At 36.9% G+C, this 23,874-nt stretch overlaps 1 protein-coding gene across 2 annotated transcripts; it reads right to left on the minus strand.

Moving 5' to 3' along the window:
- Positions 1-2,168: 2,168 nt before the first annotated feature.
- Positions 2,169-22,144, minus strand: KRIT1 (KRIT1, ankyrin repeat containing). Of its 2 annotated transcripts, XM_009696968.1 has the most exons (16): positions 22,035-22,144; positions 21,525-21,684; positions 20,033-20,125; positions 18,998-19,127; positions 16,637-16,880; positions 16,232-16,347; positions 15,652-15,795; positions 14,400-14,556; positions 14,010-14,117; positions 12,184-12,340; positions 9,431-9,582; positions 8,616-8,782; positions 6,406-6,493; positions 3,670-3,876; positions 3,246-3,362; positions 2,169-2,465 (listed from the first exon to the last, which is right to left on the minus strand). In XM_009696968.1, exons 1-16 carry the CDS (start codon positions 22,134-22,136, stop codon positions 2,397-2,399), a joined length of 2,211 nt encoding a protein of 736 aa, XP_009695270.1. In that variant the 5' UTR covers positions 22,137-22,144; the 3' UTR covers positions 2,169-2,396. The 2 variants fall into 2 exon arrangements, with proteins under 2 accessions (XP_009695270.1, XP_009695271.1); XM_009696969.1 differs by lacking the exon at positions 15,652-15,795.
- Between the last annotated feature and the right edge of the window lie 1,730 nt (positions 22,145-23,874).

Consider the following 23,874-nt stretch of genomic DNA (forward strand, 5'->3'; position numbering starts at 1 on the left):
TAGGTGGGTCCGCGCCTCGCCCCAAGCGAGGCCTGCGCTTGGAGGTAAACGATCCTCGGGTCAATTGAGTATTCCACTTGTTAAAATGGTGCGGTTTTTTCCCCCCAGTTTTCAGTTGCTCTTTTGCCTGACTGGAGTATTCTACTCTGAAATCTTTGCTTCATCAGCTATACAGTTACTCATTTTTTTAAAAAGTGCTTGTTAGATAAGCTAATAGGAGTTGAGCTGAGTATCTCTTGTTTACAAAGGCATAGTATTCAGACTTGACATTCCTGTAGCTCCATTTCATTTTTTTTGTTGTTTGGTACAGCTATGAGGGTTGTTACCAGTGGTCTGTCTCTACAGTGTGGATTCCTCTCTGTTCTGATTTTCCAGTTCCTCACTTTTAGCTGAAAGGATGGTACTCGCCTGCCTTGTCCCAGCAACAGAAGCCTGCTAGGACTGCGTAACCAGGCTCTCACTACTTACCGACCCCACTGACACACTACACCCGCAAACTTCTGGTTTGCCATCACTAACAGTTTCCAGTTTTCCCGATGAATTCCTGAGTGGTTGCCAAGGTGCACTACCTTAATTTGTAGCCACCATAGGACCTTCCCTATGATCCTCTCCAACATATACCTTGCAAAGATGAGCCTGTTAGAAAATACTGCTCTCTGGAAATAACACCTGCTTGGTAAGACATTTGATGGCACTTTCATGCTGGCTGCAATAATAAAAACAAACATGACTTGTTGCAAACAATTTATTAGGTAGTAATAAATAAGAATTTAGCAGAAAGAACTATACAGCAATAAGGCATATTAATACTATTATTAAATATGCAACTGACACACATTTTAACATTTTTTCCTCTAGTTTTCTAACAAAGTGCTATGTAGAGAAGTGTATTTCTGATACCAGTGCCAAGTGATAGCAAGGATGCACTATGAAGCACCTAACGGTGCCTTATTTACCTTAAATAAGATACAGCAATCCATGAAGATTTACTGTTACTTATGCTAGTGAAGTTTAAGTAGAAAAGTATAGCTTGCTAAGAAGATTATAAAATATAAGTCTCCTATTCACTTTTTTTAACTACTTACTACTTTAATTTCTTAAACTGCACTTACTAGTAGTAAGGTATGAGTGAAGTTACTACACAACAGCACAGTTCCTAACATTCATTTTAACTTTTGTTCAAAAACTTAGAGGCAAGTGCTAATTTTTATTTTTTTTTTAAACTTTTTTACAAAATATTGCACACTGTTTTAGCATGCAGTTTACACGGAAGAAATAGTCAAGTGCACTTAAAACCCTGAAATACAAACAGAAGTTTTAAAGATTTGTGTATTTTAACATGCAAGGATATGTTTCAGACTGCATAGGGTCACACCTTCCACTTGGGACCCAACTTGTTGAGACCCAATCCTGACTGCAAAGAACATGCAGAATGCTTACAAAATGTATCTGACTTCCTTGCATTAAATCTTCATTCCTGCATCCTGTACTGTTTGTAGCCTCAAGAAACTGAAGTAATGAGTAGGAAAATTAGTTTAACAGAAATAACTTAGTACCTCCTCTATGAGTTTTCGTTACTGCAGATGTGTTGCAATCCACGGTAAGATTTATTAAACTTTCTGAGGTCCTCTGAGTAAGATTCATTTGTAGATCTGTATCTCCTCCTCCTCCATATATACATTTTTATATTGCACAGCAAAAGTAAAGATCCTTTTTTTTTTTTTCTTAAAACAAGCATGCTTAACATTTAATATGGCTTCTGAATGATTTTAAAGTATTTCCCTTTTCACATCCTAACGCAGTATTTTAGAATAAATATGAATACAAAGTATGAGAAAATTAAGAGTAAAAATAAAGCCAGCTATAACGTCTGTCAGAAACCAAATAAAAACCAAGAGTTTATCAAAAGTAGTTGCTCAGTGGTCTAACTGGTCTTTTAAGCATACTTACCAACACTATCTTTATTAAAGTGTGTCTACAAAATATTGTAACATATATAACCTTGATGTTCCACAGAATGACATGAAAGGTAAATAGGTTAACTGAGACTTGCTTAATGGCACTGGCAGTCCCATGGACCTCTGGGAACAAAAACCTTACTTGATTCATGCTCGTCCAACTCGGTAAACCATTTACATTTCATTAGCTTTATTGGTTAAGCTCAAACCCTACAATAGCTTATATAAGAAACACAAAAATATATATAAAAATAATAGATATGTTGTATAGTTTTTTAAAAAAATAAACCATGCAGCTTCTGTACAAAGTTACAAAACTGTACAATGACTTTCCTATTGTGTAAAATTCATGTACATGGAAGTCTTCTGTTATGATGAGAAGTAAGTTGTTTCTTGCTTATCCATCAGATGCTATTTCATAACTATTATTCATGTCCATCATTCATTTCTTTCACTTGGCATTAACTGGCCATTTAATTTCATCAAAAGTTTTACAACAAGACCTGCCTATATAAAGGTATACAATTAAATTCTGTCAGCATTTCAGAACTATAACACAATCAAGTATATGACAAATGCAAGTAGATAAAAATAGTAAGTTAGAAGTTGCCTCATTTTAGAAATAAGGATAATAAAACTTAGATTCTTCTCAGCTATCAGAAAGTGTTTTTCAAAATATTCAATCATTTCCCGTATAACCACCTTAATATATAAGAATCAAAAGCAACTACTGTCAAAGTGTGCAAAGCTGTAATTTTGTCACAACACATGTTAACATGGCGTATTACCACTGATGTAGACTACGGGTGGAAAAAAAGCATTTTCCATCAGACATCCACAAACATTATCAAAAGTTGCTAGCAGTAATTGCAGTGAAGTTGCTTTATGATACTCTTCACAGATCCTCAGTTTTATCCAATCTCTAACTCTACTAGTTTTGATAGCAAAGTTACCACCTCTAACTCTGTGGTTCTCCTCATATTTGGAATTATCCCTAAGAGTCTGAGGGCTTGGGCACATGCAACAGTTTCAATTTAAAAAAAAAAGTTTACCCTAATGATTAGAGATGCATTTTATGTATATTGAACCCTACAGGCTTCACATGCTAGGAAAACAAGCAAACATTCTGAAATACTAAAAAGAAAGTTTTAAGATCATTCTTGTGGGGGCTTGGCTTGGGCTTCTTTTATACTGTACAAGGGTGGTCCATCTCAAGAGAGAAGAGGCATGTATCTAGTTTAGGAAAAAAATAATTGAACGGAAAGGATGAAAAATGACAATGCTTACCTGTTTGGTATGCACAATAAAGCTCATTTTGTTTTCCAGACTGTGGATTTGAAAACATGTATCTCCATCTCCCAACTGCCACATAAAGCAACCATATTTTAGGCTAAGGAGTAAAGCCTACAATGAAATGTGGGAAACTGTCACTCAGAAAATATTCTTCATACTTAGAAACTGAACTTTCCTTCATTCACTTAGACAGGATTCTGACTTAGAACAGTATGTTCCACAATTTAGTAGCTTATAAAGTAAAGTGGAAAAGTCCACGGCTTTTGATTAGTAGTGCCTTACAAAGATCTTAAAATCTTGGAAATCTCCACAGAGAAGTTTAGTTAAACAGTTGGTTGTGAAATGACTACTAGTACAAAGAATTTAAGAGAACAGAATTAAGCTTAACGGTTATCATTGGCAGTTAACTTAAACTGACCTTTGTTTCCATGTTGAGGAGGTGCAGGCCTTTTACATTTACTCCTACATACACTTTGATGACTTTATGGCTACTTGAACTTGCTTTGGTGAATATCTGTCCTGTGAAAAAAGCTGCTCCATAAGTAGGAATTTCCCAGCAATTCTGCAGGAACATGCGCTGAAGGTGATGCATCTCTTTACTTACACCTTCACTGGTGCTGAGATTCTAGAAATAAAGGAACAATGGCAATCAACAAGTCTTCCCAAATAGTTGTGGTTATTTGAAGAAAATCCACTATTTAGTGGAATTCCCACTAAACGAACATTCCCAAAGTGCTTTCTCAGCAACTGTCTTCCTACATCTAAATTAAACCCCAGAGCCACAGAAAGGCTCCAATGCCAAAAGAGACTGATGCAGAAAGCAGATACCTTATGAACCTCTATCCTGGTTTGGCTAAAACAGGACTATTTCTCCTTTCAGGAAGGTGGTTTTGGTTTTTTTTTGGTTTTTTTTTTTGTTTGTTTGTGTTTTTTTTTTTTTAATTTCAGCAAAGTTTCTTCTAAGTAACTGCACTTTCTCAAAGCACAACTACATGTTTTTTGGACAGTGTCTGCTTTTCAGACTTGATAATGCTTGATGTTTATAGTTGCTACTGAAGTATCAGTAGGATTGGTATGCAGAAAGGCCCATGTTTATACTTATCCCCATGAGAACCAAGGCCACTGCTGGCCGCCTTTTAAGTGAGTAAAAATTCATAAAAGGGTTGCACCTGCGGAAGGGTGCAGACGGGACAGGTGCCCAAAAACTGACCAACGAGGTATTCCATCCCATCCACATCATCCTCAGTACAAAGCTAAGGGATCACGAGGGTCGGTCTCTCTTCTTTCATGGCCGGCATCCCTGTGGGACCCTGCTCGCTCTTCTGCCTCCAACCCCGATCCGTGCATTCCTGAATCCGGTTCCTGTCAGCTGCGCAGTCCGGTCCGGGTGCCCGCCCTGCCGCGGCAGCACTGCGAGCCACTGGGGGCTGCAATTCCCTGACCATCGTCGGGAAGCTCAGTATCGGTTTTGCATACTTTTCCTTTTATTGCTATTATTAGTAGTATTAGGAGTAATATCATTATACTCTTTTTTATTATTACCGTTCTATTAAAGTAGTTTTAATTTCCAACCCATCAGTCTCTCGCCGGTCCCTTCCCCTCCCGCGGGAGGGAGCAGATAACAGCGAGCCTCTGCCGCCCGCCGGCCCAGCCTTACACGGTGGCAGCCTCAGAAATGTGAACCACAGACACCTAACCTCTGCAGGGCCCCACAATTTTGCCTCTCTGGGAAGCATGTCAGTCTCATCAGGGTTAAGCAGCTATGCACCCATCTGTCCCTAAATGCATCACAATCCTTAAAACTAAGCATTCTTCCTCCTTTAAGAAGTCTAGTCCAGTGAAGCATAGTAAGATGAGCAAGTACCTCCCCCCAAAACACATGGATTTTTTTTTTCTCCTTTTCTAAGCAAAATAGAGGTGCAGATTTCTTTTCTGTAGTGCAGCCTTCATTCAGAATGAGACAGGCTTCTCTTTCTTCCTCTTCAGTATAGTGAAACGGTCACAACAAAGGATCGCTAGAGTGCTTCCACCTCAAAACAGACTGATGTAAAGTACCCTAACAAATAAAAAACTTGGCTGGGCCACACATGAGATGAGAAGGCACAGGCATGAGAGAGAATGTAAGTCTTACAGTTAGGGAGCCATGACTGGGGGGTGTGGTGGATGGGACTAACCTCTTTGGATTCACACCCTGCATTACAGCTTATCTGAATTCTACACAACCATTCTAAAAATATAAAATATATGAGTATCTTTGGAACAAAAGATTGCAACTCCTTTCCCCTTCCCCCACACCCCAAAATAATGGCTAAGAGCAGAACTCAAGAAAGTTACGCTTATTCTTACCTATTATCTGATACAAGAAAGAGCAGAGACTACTCTGCTATGCCCCTCTGCTATACCATAGTCTTAGAAAGACCACCATCATCCCCTCCATCAGTATTACAAAGAACAGGAATGATCTGCTGGTTTCTGACAAAAAAGGTGTAGGCACCAAGAGAAAGTTTATGATTGAGTAACCTCATCTCAAAAGAGGGGCAAGGCCTGAAAACACTCCCTGGGTGCCTTTGCAGTGTTTTCTGTCAGCTACCTTTAGTGATTCATGTCAGGCAGTACAGTTGTCCCTCTGACACACCTCACTTTTTCCACAACTTTTTATGAAGTTCAGTAATTTAATCTTCAGGTGCCATAGCCCTCAGTTAGATGTCTCTTACAGAAACAGCCCAAGTCCACATTTAAAAATTTTGCTCAATTAACGGCTCTAGTCAAAGGTGTTTGTGCGTGTGTACATGCACGCATCAGCAGCACTATCAGATCCCTAACATACAAGTTACACTGGCAAAAAGGACATCAGCCACAAGCAGATGTGAAAATATAAGTCAGAATAGTGGTTTTTTTTTTTCACATGTATGCCTGAATTAGCAGTATCCCCAATACACAGTTAACACTGAAGATAAATGAACAGATGACAATTATATTTACTTCTCACAAACAGATCAACTGTAACTGTACAAGAAAAACAGCATTCCAACAACCCATCCCAAAAATTCAGAACATAGACATTTCTAGCTTTATATACCAGTACTTTTGTTCATTAACTGACAATCAAACAGTCAAAAATGTTTAAGACAGGATTTTCTACTATTTATCTCACCTTGTATTCATGAAGTATCCTGTTTGTCCAATGAGGAGCTTTACTTTTTAGTTTAGTGACTGGTACTATAGATTTAAGATTTTCTTCACTAAGAGAAAAACAAAGCAGAAAAAAAGTTTTTCTTCACTAAACCAAGTAAGGAGAAAGAACAATGACTGCCAATTTGTATCTTCATGTCATATATTGAGCTAAACAGTTAGCTCCTACTCTATCTTGCCTCATCAGGTAAGAACCTTTCCTGAAACATAAGCTAAGGCTTTCTAAGATACAATGTAATTCTCAGTTAATGGAGCTCCAGCTTTGTGTTACTTTGTATTATGCATCATGGACACAGCACAGAGAGGAAATGCTAGCAGAACATGTGACTCTTACTTCATTACAAATCAGTTTGGAAGCCAAAATTATATACAAACAGCCATTTACGCTAGAATATCACATGCTCAGAAAAGATGACAGCTTATAGATACTCTTTTCACTGCTGTATTCAGCACCACCAAGGACTTGGCCCAATTAATTTCTACATGAAAGTTATACAGTACCTGACATGAATGTGAATCTATTTATATAAAGTGCCTTTAAAAAAAAAACCAACAAACACAGCAAACAAAAAACACTGAAAGGAAGCCTTTACTAGTTTGCTTTTATGCACAATTAAGTTAGGTTGCATCACTAGGTTTTTGAGACTATTTAGTAACTTTTAAATTATACTTGTCAGTAACTGCAAGTATGATTTACCAAGCAAAAGCCCTGCACAGGACAATATATCCAGATCTCTGAGGTCAAGGATACTCTCATACAAACAACAGCCTGGATATAGTTTTGAAATGACCAGTCTTTTAAAAAACATTTGTCAACTACAAAAAAATGCAGAATATAAATCTTTTCATCTGTCTGAAGAAGAACGAGTTGAGATATTTTCCAACACCTTCATTTGCATATGGATGGAAAGCATGCCCACATGCCCATGAAGCTCTTCATCTGGCCCAAATTATCTTTCCAAGTAGTCCTGTCTATAGAGTCAAACACTTCCATTAAGCAGGATCAACTCAGAACCACATGGCTGATTTGCCTCAGTGTGGAAAGAACACCGCCCTGCAGCTGCTGCAATTCCGCAGGGGGTAGTTTTGTATTAAACCCAGCTGCGTTTAACTGCACACTCCTGCAGGTGGGCAGTCCCACTTAAAACAACTTCTCCTTATAGCAACTCTAACTGCAGGGCAAGATGGGTCAACAGCTGAAGGTACTGAGAAGCACCCACCCCTGACCATTTTCCAGTCAGTGAGCTCATTCACCTAGCTTACTCTGTAATGGTACAGTCTCTACAAGTAAAAGAAGGAAAATAAAGAAATCAACATGTGCAGCCAGCCCTTTCAGAGGCAGCCCACACTTGCATCACAGTAAATGTAGGAGAAAATGCACCCTGATTTACTGATGGTGCACAATACAACCAAAAAAATTAAGCCAAGACAGCTCAGACGATGCTGTCAGTGACAGGAGATAAGAAGTATAGTAGCATTCCAGAATAGCACAGCTGCTGCTACATGAATGAATTGAGGTGGAGATGGTAGGGGGTGGACTGAAGGTGCACACAGTACGTAACTGGAATCCTGATGTGTTCAGATACTGCTGTAGAAATGCATGTGGGAGGAAAAAGCTATATCCCAGAACAGCTCAGCTACTGTTGTGCTGGCAAGCAGGGAGAAGGGGAGAGAAAAGCACCATCTGGCAGAGCCCTACTGGTGCTATGTTTCTAACCAGTTTAGTATAGCAGTTCACACACAAATGAGAGAACAGAATTAATATCTCTGCACGGTCTGTCCTCTTCAAAGAGGGAGGAAAGCCAGTCCCAGAAGTTGGTCTAACTGGACACAGTAAGAGGTTTCTTCAAAGTCTCAGTCCTGTCAAAACCCTTCATTCACATAAACACTGTTACCCATTTTGGTATTATTGTATGTCAGTATAGACTTACAGAATACAGAACCTCCATCCCTCTGCCTGGGACTGCAATAATTAAGATTAATATATTTTTCAGACCCCATGTCCAGCTTCTATTAATGCTACAAGGGTTATGCGTTACTCTGAAGTAGAGCTCAGTGATGGAGAAAAATAATAAATACATCATACCTAAAATTTGAGAGTTCCATAGTAAGTGCTATCTAAAAATACTTAACCTAAACCCATAATTTTAAGTTTTAAACACACATACTTACTTTAGAAAGCCCTGTTTATGTTTCTTGCTTTCATAATTTCCATAGACTATTTGTAGAAGCAGACTTGCCAGTGTGATCAGCTTGGCATCAGGTGATGTATAGAAACCTTTCAGTAAATTATATCTGGCTTCATCAAAAAGGATAAGAATAGCCAACGGATCCTCAATCTGTTAAAAATATTTAAAATAATATGATTTCTTTGTAAAAGAAAATGAGCTTAGAAACTATAAATACAATTTCTCACCAATTCAGAGACAAAAGACAAAGGTGTGATCCTGACTGTACATTTTAGTAATGATTTGTAATAGAAAAAATGACATATTTTCATCGACTTAATTCAAAACTTCACTGATCTAACACACTTACAAATAAAAAGTGACACACTCAATCAAAGTGTTCACAGAAATAGTGACATCTGGGTTTTCTTCCCCCTCATGAATCCATTTTGAATAGTATGTTTGAATAATCCCATTGAAATTGACCCGTTAAATATCTGAAAAATCACAGCACAAGGAAGAGAAAGAAAATTGAGCACGTTGTTTTTTAGCTGTGTGACAGACAGATAGAGACTGAAGCACATAAACTTATGATAAACCAAACAGTTAGAAAGGTGAGAAATATATCAGAGAGAAGGACGAGGGAGAGGATGAGGGAGAGAGAAGAACCTGAAGACTCAAGCTATTACAGAAAAGGAGAGGAGGGGTCCAGTTTAAATAAGTTTGGAAATTACTACAGTCATTAAACACACTGAGTGTTGATGGTCAAAGTGTTCTGACCATGACCACAATTTTGCACTATCACTTCCAAGTGCAGACCTTTTTTTCTATTTCCAGTGGAAGTCTCACATCTCTTCTCAGGAAAAGCTGTGAAGTTTCCCTTTGAGGATCCAAGTTTGTCAGCTCAGTGAATATTTCAGGCCAATCTCGAATATGCTGCAAAGGCTTGTGGTATGGCTTCAGTTGGAGGCCTGAAAAATAACAGGTTTTGTTTATAAATAAACAAACATAATAACCCAGCACATACACACATATATGATTAAATGCTGCACCAAAACCAGAGTATCTGAAACTGAGGACCCATTAACAAACATTTTTCCCTATGTTTTCTAAACTGCTATATATAAAAGGCTTTGAAAATATGGATTTATTGACAAAATTCTCAGCATCAATTCATCAAATGCACTAGTGATGAACCTTTATTATTTTCAGCCTCTCAAGAGTGAAGTTGTATTTAAAAATTTAATGGAATATCAAGATGGGCCTTAAAAACACAATTAAACATTAGAGACTGTTGTCTCAATTATGATGAGAAAAATACAAAGTCCAATGAACTTATTTCTCACCGAAAAATACAGATATATCTTATCTTACAAATGTATTTGCCTTTTTTGGATATATATAAACCATGAACTTTTCAGAACAGACTTTTTTTCTTTAACCTGTAAAATATCTTGATTCTTAACAGGCTACAGTCATTCAATGTTTCATGTTCTCCTGTGTATATGAGAGCTGAGAAATCAATACAGAGCTTCTGACTACAGTCCTACTATGTACTAGATTCCATACCTTCAGTTACACTCATTCACTTACCCTGCCTGTCCTTGTGATTACTACTGCTCGGCTTTTTTCTAGTAGTGAGGAACTAGAAGGCTTTATCTGCCTCATCCCCTGTGCTCTGGCTTTTACACTGTGACATTTCACATTGTATGTAAAACTTCAAAGGACATGTTTAGTGCAACATCTTTTCACTGAGAGTAATCTGTTTACTCAACTTATCTGCCTTACATTCAAACACAGAAAACCATTATTTGTCCTACAAACAAGAAAACTATGGTCTTCACAGTTGTACACAAACGGCAAGAAATACATTTTGTAATGAAACCTGTCCATTAGTTTGAAGCTGTAAATCAGAAGCTGACTCATTTCCAAACTTAGGCTAAATATCTAGAGAATTGCTTGTTTTTAAACAAACTATGTAGCAGTGAGCTCTTCCTCTCAAATGCAAGGGTAATGCTTCAATGATTTGAGTAAAACATGACATACATATTTTAAAAAGCCACAAGCAGCAAGACTTCAACACTCAACCACTTCTTTCTCTTCTAGACTTTAACATCTAAATTTGACTGAAGGTTACAGTAGTCATGTGGCATACAGCAAAGTAAAAAGTCAAAAGGCAGGACACTGGGAGAAAGATTTAAAAAGAATGAAGAAAAGATTTCCTGCAATACTTATAAGATTAAAAAAAAAGTAACAAAAATAAAATTTTGAATGAAAGGCTTCTGTGTTAACGGTACTGTCAACACAGTGTCCTACCACACCTGAACCGTGCTTTGTAAATCCATTATGTATCCCACAGCTATCTTGTTGCAGCAGTACTGTTGACTGCGTTTTCTAACAAAATACAATCAGAATCATTGACTCTTTTGTGGTTCTATTTATATTTTGCTACATATCTCAGGCTACAATTATAATATACTTTTTATTTGGATCAGAAATACCAAAAAATACAGCAAATGTAATAATGACATTTTGCATCAGAATTACCTCCCACCAAATATATCTGAAAACTTGTTTATCAAAAATCATTTTAGTGCAAAACACATGAAAATTCATATGATTAAAGGACCTAATGAAAAAATATTAATCAGCTTTAATTACTAGTTTTAAATAGATTAAACATTGGTAAAAAGAACTGCATGCATCCAATTTCAGATACTCTGGGAAGAAAAATACCACTAAAATCAGGGTACGTTAGCAGTAAGGACTACGACAGCAAAGATGCCCTGTAACAAAGGCAATCTGCACCAGCCTTGTCTTCCTAGATGGAAACTGGGGAGGGACTTTTCACAAGGGCATGTAGTGATAGGACAAGGGGCAATGGTTTTAAGCTGGAAGAGGGAAGATTTAGATGAGATATTAGGAAGAAATTCTTCACTGTGAGGGTGGTGAGGCACTGGAACAGGTTGCCCAGAGAAGTTGTGGATGGCCCATCCCTGGAAGCGTTCAAGGCCAGGTTGGATGGGGCTTTAAGGAACCTGGTCTAGTGGAAGGTGTCCCTGCCCATGGCAGGGGGGGGTGCAACTCGATGGGCTTTAAGGTTCCTTCCAACCCAAACCATTCTACGATTCTATGATGAAATAAGTTCTAGCTGCCACAGTGATAGAGGGTCAGACCTACTGGGGGTACCCAAAGTGATGGCTAAAACGGAGAACCTCTCTATACCTCTGAAAGCACAGTTTGGAGACATCAGGCTGGAAAGGCTGGGAGTTGATCTACTGGAGGAAAGCTTAAGCAGAGGAAACAGAAAAACTGGTTTCACTCCCTGAGCAAAAGATAGAAGGAATGAGGCCTACAGGGATTACAGAGTCTCTGGCAGGGGCAAAGTGTATTAACAGACAGTCAAGACTCCTAAAGGATGGCTTTTAAAAGCTGACAGAAAGAGGGTAATACAGACCTGTCAGAGAGCATGTTTCCTGTTTTCCTAAGAAAGTATTTTTTTCTAAAGGCAAGCAGAAATACAAAAAAACTATGATAAACTGTCAAGTATAACAATCTTCCTTGTTACTTACTGAGGTTTTCAGAACAGATCCAGATAGTGAAGTACTGCTGAGTTTCTTGAGACAAACGCATCCCCTCCATTATCTGCTGTACAGTAGTATTGTTTCCATGTTTCAACTCAACAGAGCGATATGACCCATCCATACGGTAAATTCGTGCCTTTTCATACTACATAAAAAATTAAACATATTAAACAAAGAACTCGTGAAAATCCTTTTTGTTGGTGCTTCTGAAGAGGAAAGCAATTTTACCATAATTCAGCAACATCCATACTGTTGAGCAAAAGAACATTGCACAACTCTTGCATATTTACTCTTTATCAAAACTGCTCGTTTCATGTCCTATGCAAGTTCTTATACTGTGCTTTTACCATAATAGCTACAAGAAAGATCTTACTGGTATTTTAAGGACTTCACTTCCGTTGAACTCAAAGGCAAATAGGCATTTAAAAGTTCCCTGAGGGATTTGGGCTCAACTGCCTACCCATATCCCAAAAGGTCCACCTCACTATTACTGGCAGGTTATGAATTATTCCCCTCATTGGTCTATACTAAAAAGACTGATTTTTCAGAGGGAAGCACCGCCCTTTACACAGATCCCAGTACAATAAGAATACAATCTCACTAAGATCTTCTAGCGCTTCTATAATATTACTACTAATAAATAATTTTTCCCCTTCAGAACTCCCATAGCTTTCACTGAATTGCACATGGGCCCAGAGTGTGCCTCCTGAAAGATGTACTTAAATGTAAATCAGCTGCTTAAAGCATATACACTGAAGTCATAAATCAATGAAACTTCTTGTTTTCATCTCTCTAACAGGTTAAATGTTGCAGCTGCTTGAATAAAAAAGTTGCAGGAATTTTTAACTTCCCTTCTTCAAATCTACTTAGTCATCAAGAACTAAGTACCTAAAAACTTCTGGAAAAAAAGATTAATGCCTTGGAAAATGACAACTGACTGAAAATGAGGCTGGAACGGAAAACATCAGTCTATTTTTGCTGCAGTAGTCACTGTGACTCCTATTGCAGTAATTTCTATTTTTTTTTATTTTAATGTGTTAATTCAATAGTAACAAGTGACAACATAATATCACCTATTACACCATGAAATCTACTTAAAATGTTTGCATTAGTCTTTTAGAGTCATTAGACACACATCTGCCATTTGATCAACTGCATAATAAGATCCCTAAAATAAAGGAGGTCAATTCCTTCATTAATTATTTTGGAAGATTCATTCATATACAGTGAAATGAAGGTAATTTAAAACATCTTGAAAAACTGACAGGTTTACTGCCTCCTACCTACAGATACAAGTTGTATCTGAAGTCAAAGAAAAGAAACAAGTGGTTTTATATTGTTCGGCTAATTTTAAATCTACTTCAGGATGAGAGGAGTCACATTGTAAATTTTGTTTACTATGCTGGCTAGATCTCCACTGACTGCCAAGGAAGCCTACACTGACTAACTGATGTAAAGCCTATTTTGTGGAAGCCTACATTTAGCCAGCTGAATGCTCCTGTTTATCAACATATAAGATGACAATGCATAAAGCAAGCTAATGGTTGTATGATCAAAAGCGGACATAAAATCGGTAGCTGATGCGATGCTCCTACAAATAAATCAAAACATCACATTTAAAGTCTTACATGTATTTCTTGAGCAATAAATAAAGATTGAAACATTTAAAGAGACAAAATGTCAGTTTGTCAATATTTATGCTAACAATTTCAGTGTACTGCACATTTCCAATAACAGCTATAAATCAGCCTATAGCTCTTCTACAAGTTTATGTGTACATTAAACTTTAAACTGTTTAGAAAATAAACTCATACAGGTTTACTTATGGCTTCCTTCAGCAGTTTTGCAGTTTCTTCCCACTCATTTTGTTTGTTCTCTTCACAGACATTCAGTGGAGATCTTCCTTGTTGATCAGTAATGTGCTACAAACAGAAACAGAAACACTGATAATACATTGTTTTAACTGTTTTCACAAAATTTACACATTTTTTGAGATAATTAAAATCCTTGATCCTAGGGTTCAAACATTTAATTTTATATATAATGGGAAAAGTGAAGTAATGAAAAATTATCTAACTGTCTTTTGGCAATCTCTCAACAGGGTCATCGCGTTTACACATTGTGATCTGGACACAAAATATTTCAGGTACACAAACTAGAAACTGTTGCTAAAACTGATATTTCTATACACAAACAGAACTTACTCTGTCAATTTCTGGATGATTTAATAGAATTTGTACTATTTCAGCATGCCCACCTCCAGCAGCAAAATGAAGAGGAGAGCTAAGTTGGCCGTTCAAAAGATTGGGATTGCATTTCCCTTTCTCCAACAGCATTCGAGTGGCTTCAACTTTTCCATACCTGCAGACAGGTTTAAAGTGGAACAGACACAGCAAATGTAAAATAAAATCTTTTTTCGGATAGTCCTAAATAGGGAAAAGTGTATTTCAATGCTCAAGAGCTTTTAGCTCTGAAATGACACCAAAGACAGTAGAACATTAGTAAGTTTGTAGAAATTAGTATCAGTTCTGCACTTCTTTGATAACCATTGGTCTAGTAAACATTTATTGGATTCATTACAGACACATGGAACCTTGCTTTAAAGTCGCTAAGTTTGGGTAGTTGCAGCAATTCAGTCATGGCAAAACAGAGCTCAGCCTTGCCTGAAAAAAAATAATCTGTGTGAGAATCAGACTAAAGCTTCTGATTGTCATGCAGATGGATCCTCAGGACTCTTAAACCTCACGCTGATAACTAGCAAATCTTAAGTATACCATACTGTTTATGCAAACTTTCTGACAAACACTAAAAATCAAATAAGGTTGGGGTTTTTTTAAACCAAGTTTGATTTTCATGTTATTCATATCATCAGACACTACTATAAATACAGAAGACTAACTTGCATAAAGACAAAATAAAAGCATTTTTACAACAACTGAGGAAAGCTCTTGAGCATCTACAGATTAAATCATCACAGAATTATAGTCAGACAAGTTGACCGCTGTAGATCACCTAGTCCAGCTTCCTACTCAAAGCTTCATCATCACCAACATGTGCTCAACTCAACTATTGCTGTGCTGTAAAACTACTCACAGCCTTTAACCAACAAAGACTGCAAAAAGTTACCACACTAAACTACAGCCAGTGTCTCCAACAGGAATTAAAACATATCCTTCAGGATAGATATAAGAGGCCATAGGTAAGTGTTTGATGGTATGATCTTCGCACCTAGTCTCCTCTGAAACTATTCAGATTGCTTCAAGTTTTGAGATAATGTCAATCTTTCTCTTCAGCAGGTTAACACTAATATATATTAGAGTCAAAATGTAAGAAGGCTAGGATTTTTTTGATTTCTCATTTTTGATTCTGTATGATAAATTACATAAATGATTAGCGCTAAAGAATCATGATAACAAGAATGCATTTGATTGGCAAAATTATATTAATTTGACTCACCAGCATGCATAATGGATGGGTGCCCAGTGGTCACTATCTAACTGATTAACAGAAAACTTTTTATCCAGAAGGTGGCTTAGTAAATCAGAGTCGCCTTCACAAGCACTGCGGTGAAGAGGAAAATCATCTACCCACTGGTGTTCCCTATGAGTTAAAAGCGGAAACAGGAGGAAAACACAGTTCAGAAATATTTCAATAGTTGAGAACATTGACTTTTTAAAAATTACTAACTTAGCACTAACTGTAGATCTACATGAAGAATAAAAATGAAGCTCATGCAGCTAAAATGTGCCAGTATTCATACAACTAGTATTTTAGTCAGGCAGTAGTCAAGCCACAGCTGTATTTATGATGCTAAGAAATGCTTCCCTAATGTTTATAATGTAAACCTTTCTTGATTCGTCCTTTAATTGTCCTATTTCAGTACTTAGAGACTTCAAATAGAATTTTTAAATAATATGTATTTATACAGTAAAGCCCTAAAGTAATAGGTATCTCATTCTGACCAAGTCTACCAAGTACTACTGTAACATAACAAAACAAAACTATCCGCTAATGAAAAAGGAATGTAACATAATACTTGTCCTCTGTGACACTGCTCATGCTACGTTGCCACTTTTCTCTTTTAGGAATCTGAATCTTTGAATAGTCTGGGGCTCCAAGGCCAAAGTATGGATTTATTACCACTTTGTCAACCTGTGAAGACATAATTTAAACATGACTGAAAAAATATCTTACAGAGATTTGGCTAAACAATACCCTAACGAGGTCAGATATTCTCTTGAAACCAAAGTTATGATAGTAACATTTTATAATTAAAGAGAATGATGTTCAAATGGGAGGATTTGAAAAACCATTTAGCAGTAAGTGTGCAATAAAGAAATCTGATTATATAAAGCACACACTCATATCGAATAAAAGAATGAACTGTAAAATGAAAGCATATGTATGTTTCACAAATAAAAAATGAAAATATAGTTCTTACCCTATTGGTATACTGAAGGTCAGATCCAAACAAAGGATTATAGATACACATATCTGCTTTCTCCAATGCCAGCATTTTACTCTTTATTTCCAGGGCAGTATAACCCATGTGTAATGAGCTCTCTGTTTGACCAGGTTCTATAGCATAGGCAGGGTTTATTACATTTGTTTTAATTCTCTCAAGAGGAGATGGTCTGAATAAAGCTGGGATGGAGTGAGACTGGGTGTGCCGTTCATCCAACCACCTGCAGGAGAGGATGGGCAAGTAATTAATTTTCAGGTAGAAAAGGACTATCTTGGTCATGCCTGTCCATTATTTTGTTTGATTAAGGGTTACATGTATGACAATCACACATTTTAATTACAGACAAAAAATTAATTATAATGTGCACAGCCAATTTTATAGCACTAAGTTAATCCCCAAACATGGAATTTTTTAACCAAATACAGCTAAGCACATGTATTTGCTCAAATGCATTTCCTGCAGATGCAAACTCTCAAAGAAAAGGAAATTATAAGCAAAGGTAAGAGTAACATTAGTTATAGCCAAAACACTTAACCACACCAACACGTCACCGTTTAATTAACTTTCAGTTTATCACTATTACTACTCTGAACATACAAATTTTGAAACTTAAAGCAGTTTGTTTAAGTATGAGTTGGAGTTTCAATATCTGTGCTGACTTAAGCCTTCTAACTCCTATGTTTCATTAGGGAGAGGTGGGAAAAGGCAAAATATCAGAAGGTCCTTTGACAGTTTCCAAACTGCTAAGTCTCTTCCACATAGGCTACCACCTGCCTTTTCACAAAGCTGTCCTGAAGGTTATTCTCTAAGTGCACTCCTGCTGACAGTAAAGAAGGGCTTTAGGCCCCTATTACTCTGAGCTAGAGAGGAAAGCCAACACTGCACACCAGCTGCATTTTTTCCTGCCACACATGCAATATAACACAGGGCCCAGGGTTTTTGGATAAACATATTTTCACTGAATTGCTAAATTGTTTTAGTGTTATGTTGAATGGGGCACATTTTAATTAAGTGCCTAAAGCCAAGTTTGTACTTAGTTTTCTGCACATACTTGCTCACAAGCTTGAGATAAACATGTACTCTGCTGAAATACAATAAATTCTGTTCAGTGATTTAGCCCGGAAATGCAGAAGAAAGAGCAATACATGCTTTGGAAAGAGAGATCCACTGACAGACCACTTGGAGGATCTTGTCTGTCCCAGAACCGTGTCTAAGGATGGCAGAACAAGGCCTACAATTCAATGCATATTCTTACACCTGGATTTTTAAGTCTCAGATCCAAGATATCATGTGCTGCAAAAGCCCTATTCCCTTCACTTATTCATGGTCCTGCTGGGAAGCAGGACTGTAAAATTGGGGTCATTGTGCTAGAAACACCCTCTTACCGCTCTGAGGTATTGTCAGGCATTTTCTCTAAACAGTTGGCAGATAATTTAGTTATGGTAGTTTGAACCTTTGAGAAGTGATGTTTCAGATTACGTACATAGAAAATAATCAAGATAAACTATTTTCTACTACACTTCCAAGGCCCCTCTCACAACTATAAGGCTCGTAAACACATTTTAAGCAGAGCGTAGAGTCTGAAGGCATTCATTAAGCAGCAAATAAATATAACTAGCATGATAGTATACATGGAAATATTATGATGCTACTAATAAACTGTAAAAACCCTACACATAGAACCTTTTTAGGTAATAGCCTGTAACTTGCAATTTTTCACGTTAGCCAAGAGTTTCACCTAATTTTATTAATGCAAGTAAGTTCATATATAAGTATGCCTGGTATTTCTTTGTTAAGGGTACACAAAAAAGACCAAAACCTGCTCACATATTCAATTTTCAAACTACTATAAATCTGGCTAAACAACTAATTACCTTTCTGAACGTTAATTCCCTACTGCAAATAAACTTGTATGGCTGGGGAAGATGCACTCCCTTTCTAAAGGGAGGTTTAATTTAAATGCAAATCTTAATGGTGTACAATTAACAGGATATTTTTACTACACTAGCAAATACTCTTAAAGCTGACAGTTATGTCACTCATAGAAGATTAATCATTAGTATTTTACATGATTTCACAAAACATTCGCTGTGAGGAAGAACTTCCAAAAAGCCACTTGATTTAGATAAGCACACCATTCCTCAGTTTGCAAAAAGATTTTTAAAGAGATTTAGAAATCTGTTGTCAAGGTTTCAGTTTCTGATAAACACGAAGAAAATAACATATTAGAGTGATTTCCTTCTTAATCACAAGAATGCTATAAAACTATAAGTAACATCTACAAATTATCTTTTTTAACTTCTATTTTAATGTATTTGTACTGATGACATTTCTTACTTATCCAAGGCAATTAACATTCTTGCAGTAAGCGTAGCAAAATGGGTGCTGGATTCACTGCAGACTCTCATGATGTCTTGTAAACAGTAGAACACAGGACATCCAGGACTGTATGCATATTTCGTATTATCTAAAAAGGAAACATACTCTGAAGACACATCAATGAGAAGAAGAATCTTATATTCCCTTTTGCATCTTTTGTCATTACAATTTCTACCTAATTGAGAGTATATTCTAACTTTAGACTAGAGTAACTTAATTTTTTCCAAATGGCAACTGATAGAAATTACATACAATCCATAGGTAACAATTCACAACTCAACAGGGTAGCCTTAAAAAACCTTAAAGTGTTAGTTACTATTCCATCAGTGTGATCAGCTTCATCTGAGGAATTAATATTAAATGTATATGTACTGTTGCCAGAAAAAAAGAATAGGACTCAGGACTAGAAGAGATATTTATTGCTATCAGTAACTCCATGATGATATTATTTGATAGTTTTTATCCTTAAGGCTTATCACAAAGCCAAAAATGAAGGAGTTTCCCCAAAAGCACATAGATGTTTACTTCAGGCTTTTTTAAAAAATATTTTCCTGAGAAGCAATTTACTTTGCCTTCTAGGGACTTTATTCACCATTCCTTGTTCAAACAAAACTGTTTACAGACATCAATAAGCATTCTTCCCTGACTAAACAACGCTGACCTGAATAGGATGCCTTATTTACACTTGCATTCAGTAAATTCTATACAAGTTAATGCATATGTTTTGAAATATAATCAAGTGAACAAATACAGCTTAAAATAGAAATGTGCAATTGTTACAGAAACAAAGGCAACAGATTAAAAACAAGGTTTTCTTCCTTAAGTAACTTTTTCAAGTTTTAAAGTATTCAGGGAGAGGCTTCCATCCAAATGTACCTTTTAATGTTTAAATACAGAAAAAGCCATATAGCACATTCATAAAAATTCTTAATAAACCCTCAACTGAACTTCTGCTAAAATGGGTGCAATTTCAGAAATTCTGCTCAACCTTACCTTTCACAACAGTTGGAACAACGTAAAGTGATGCCTCCTGGCCTGCCTTCTCTCCATCAAGAGGAAACTTCTTCATTAACACTACACGCTTTCCTAGCAGAGTATTAAAAAAACCCAAAATAATTAATTAACCAACAAAACAAAAAAACCTAATCTAAAGTTGGCTATCTGAAAGTTTACCAGACCCAATCTTCCTGATTTCTAGGAAGAAAAAATTATTATTATGAGCTATAATCTAAAGCAAGCGAAGAAAATCTAAATACATATGAAAAAATAAAGAACATAAATGTGTATATAGCCATTAACACGAAAAATGGCATGAGTGTACCCCTTTTTTCATAGCAACTTTTCTATACCCCTGATTTTTCATAGCATTCAGCCCCAAACCACTTATCTTTAAGTTAAACAAAATTATTTTTGAAATGGGAAAGCATGACTGCATGCTATATTCCATGTTAGGGTGAATGTCTTATTCATGTAGTGGCAGGACAGTATTTTCCATGTTATCCTCCCTTCCACCCTTATAGAATCGAGCATTTTGTTTGTTTTTCTGACCTCAGCTGCATATTTTAGCAGTGGCTACATTAAGTTTTGCATATTAATACTTGCACCCTCTGTCTGAGTCAATTTAAAACTCTCTAAACTGTATAAGAAACAGACAGGTTTTGCTTTTACTAGGCATTCCTCAACGTGTATTAATGCTATTATGTTATTTCATGTTTGCTGCTTAACTAGCTTTGTGAAGTCCATCCAACTCCAGTTATTGCCACCCACAAGATTTTACCATGCAACCAGCTATTCCTTTTCTAAATTGTTAGCACTATATTGCCCTGTCCACACTGACAACCTTCCCAATGCAACCTTACTTACAAAGCAGAGATGAGGTGCACAGCAAAAAAAAGTGCTTTAGTCAGTATAGTTTATACCAATCTGGAAATGAAATATGCTGGCTAAAACAATTTTTGTCAGCATAAATGTGAGGTTGTTTGCTAGACCAGCTATGCAACAATAATGAAGAAGAAAATGTACTAATCAAATTATATCTGTAAGTGATACAGTTATGCCAGAAATATTTTAATGTATAATACTGTCTACTGAACAATGCTGGCTTCAGAACAGGCTTTAGAACAGACTTTAGAAGCAATCAATTCACTAGCTCAAGTAAAATTTTATCTGAAATTAAAGATAAAAAAGCCACTTCAATCTGGTTTACCAGAAGTTTAGCTATAAATCTCAATTTGAGGTGAAGAAGTAGTACACACAGGCAAAGTTTCACTTAAAAATCTTTCAGTAAGCATTTTATGGAGTTGGAAGGTAAAGGAGAAAGAAGGTTTTAGCTGTATAGTTGGCTTGGGTTTTTTTGATGGACCTCAAAACATACCTTCTTTTTTTAAACTCATTTCACGCTTTTGCACAACCTTTCCATGCCCATTTAATTGTAAAAATATTTTTATAGTGCTATCAACAATAAATCAGATTTAAAAGTTTTTACCTTTAATACCCTGATTGGCTGGTGAAATTGGTTTGGTGGCTTCTAATACATAATCCAAGATACTCTGGGTTATCTCAGTGCCTCCCTGCAGTTTAGTTTCCAACAAAACTTTCTTCCTTTTTTTCTTTTGGCCTTCAATAGGAACTTCAAGCAACAAAATCTTTCAAATAATAATGAAACCAAAGGAGTTTAAGCACAACTGAAACAAGCCAGATGGCGAAGTCAGGATGATCTCCATAACAGAAAGGTTAAAGAGAAAAAGACAAAGCTGCACCCTTGTATTGAGCAGCCTGCAGGGCAAAAGGCCCTGAAATGACATGAAACACAAAGATACTACAAAACCATAAAGTATTCAAATACCGTAAGGATGGGGCAACGCATAGTAGATACATGACATACACAGACATTATTTAAGCGATCTTATCATCAGATTTTCTCTTCTGCTATATTATTCACAATAACTTACTATTTTTAAAAACTGTAATAAATAAAAAAATTAAATAGTTTTACTTCATAGGATTTAGCTCGATATTCCCGAGAATTCAGGCTAGCAGTATTTTTTGGACGAATCACAGCAACATATGCATCTCCAATGTTTTCTGGGTTTCCCATCTCTCCTTATTTTATCACTGGAAACAATGAATAAACAGGAAGTAAGGTTCAGTTGAAAAAAAGAGAAAAATAATAACAGCACGCTAAATTTCACGATGCAGTAATTATATTCACTGATTTTTTGCATTATTCATTTATTGTTCTTTAGCTGGAGAAATACCAATGGCTGATATATTCTGCTTCCTTTTCATGAAAGGGGAAAATCCTACATCACATAGTTTTAATACAAATAATCTTGCTCTCTAACCCACTTTTAAAATAAAAATAATGTACATTTTTTTCCATTTTGTAACTATCTTCCCCATTCTGCAAGCCAGGTAAAAGGCAAAAGAATTTCAGGTCTCTGAAAAATATATTAAATTGGAAAAAAAAAAACATTCTAAAGTGACAAGCACTGTAATTTATAAAATGTGCTATGACAAAGTACTGCATTCTATGAGTTCCACAGGGATTTCAAGAAAATACCTGATTTCTGCCCCCGCAGAAGTAGAACACAGTCTTGCCTACAGCCCAAGTAACAAAGCTGATAAAAATAAACTGTTAATATGGATTAATTTACTTAGTTTTACTTCAGTGGGGCTGCAAACTGGTGCACAATTCATTCAAACACAGCACTTCTGAAAGGAATACATCTTCAGTTTTTATAAAAATTGGACAGATTTAAGATAAAACTTTGTTTACCCTTTAACCCAAAGTGACAATTCCTACAATCATAAAATTTTATGCAAATGATAGAGAAAATCTCCTAAGGCTAAATCATTTCACATATCAGGTTTGAGAAAGAAGATCATGTCTGGCCATTGGCACCATCCAGCTGATCATTTTCTTCACCTGCAAATGAGCCTCCTTTCATTCCATATTATCAGTAAGCACATAGTTTTTGCAGATTAATCCCTCCACAAAGATTTTTAACATCACTGTTTCTAGCTTCTTCACCTTTACTAGGAGAAACAGAGGTCTTCAGATTCCCATGCCCTTGGTCCAGTATTTTTGCTGGGATCAGACTACCTGAAAACGTATTAAAAAAACCCAATATAAATAACAGCACGCACATTTTCACCTTCAGTTGAGATGATTTAATGGTGGTACTTGGACGGTAATATCCAAATAGAAACATTTACTGATTTGCATTGCAGGAGCATCTAGAAACATTAAATAAGCAATATGCTGACTTGCGAGAGTTGGGGAGACTTGGGATATTAAGAGTTTTGAAAGGAACAAGAAACAGCCATCCCCTATGGGCAGCTGGAAAAGGTATGCTCCCCAGGTTTCCTTACATATACCAGGACATACTGGGTTTGGCTCACAGACTTGTGTAGAGGGAACCTGCACAGGCAGGGCTGGGCCAACTGGTTCCCAGGTGACGGTCAGGTGAATAAGCAGTGGGTGAACTCCTCCTGCCAGCGCCCTGCACTAAATCCAGAGTGGGGTGAGGATGTCTGGGAAACAGACAGCCCTGAGAGCTACGATATGACTCCAGAAAACAAAAAACAGAGGATGAAGGAGGGTGGGGCTGTGACGATCTGACAATAACGATGACCAGCTTCAGAAGGCACCACCAGTGAACTGGTCCTGACCAAATTCAGGCGGCGAATTCCCCGTCCCAACGGATGCAGGTTCCAGAGAACGTGCCTCAGCCGGGCTTCTCCCAGTGCATTCCAACGCCACCCTCAGCAGCCCGGGGCTGCTCTCCTCCCCGCAGCCCGGGACCTGCCGGGACGAGGCGGAGGGCGGCTCC

This window comes from Cariama cristata, unplaced genomic scaffold (assembly GCF_000690535.1).
Source record: "Cariama cristata isolate BGI_N322 unplaced genomic scaffold, ASM69053v1 scaffold18123, whole genome shotgun sequence".
NCBI lineage: Eukaryota > Metazoa > Chordata > Aves > Cariamiformes > Cariamidae > Cariama > Cariama cristata.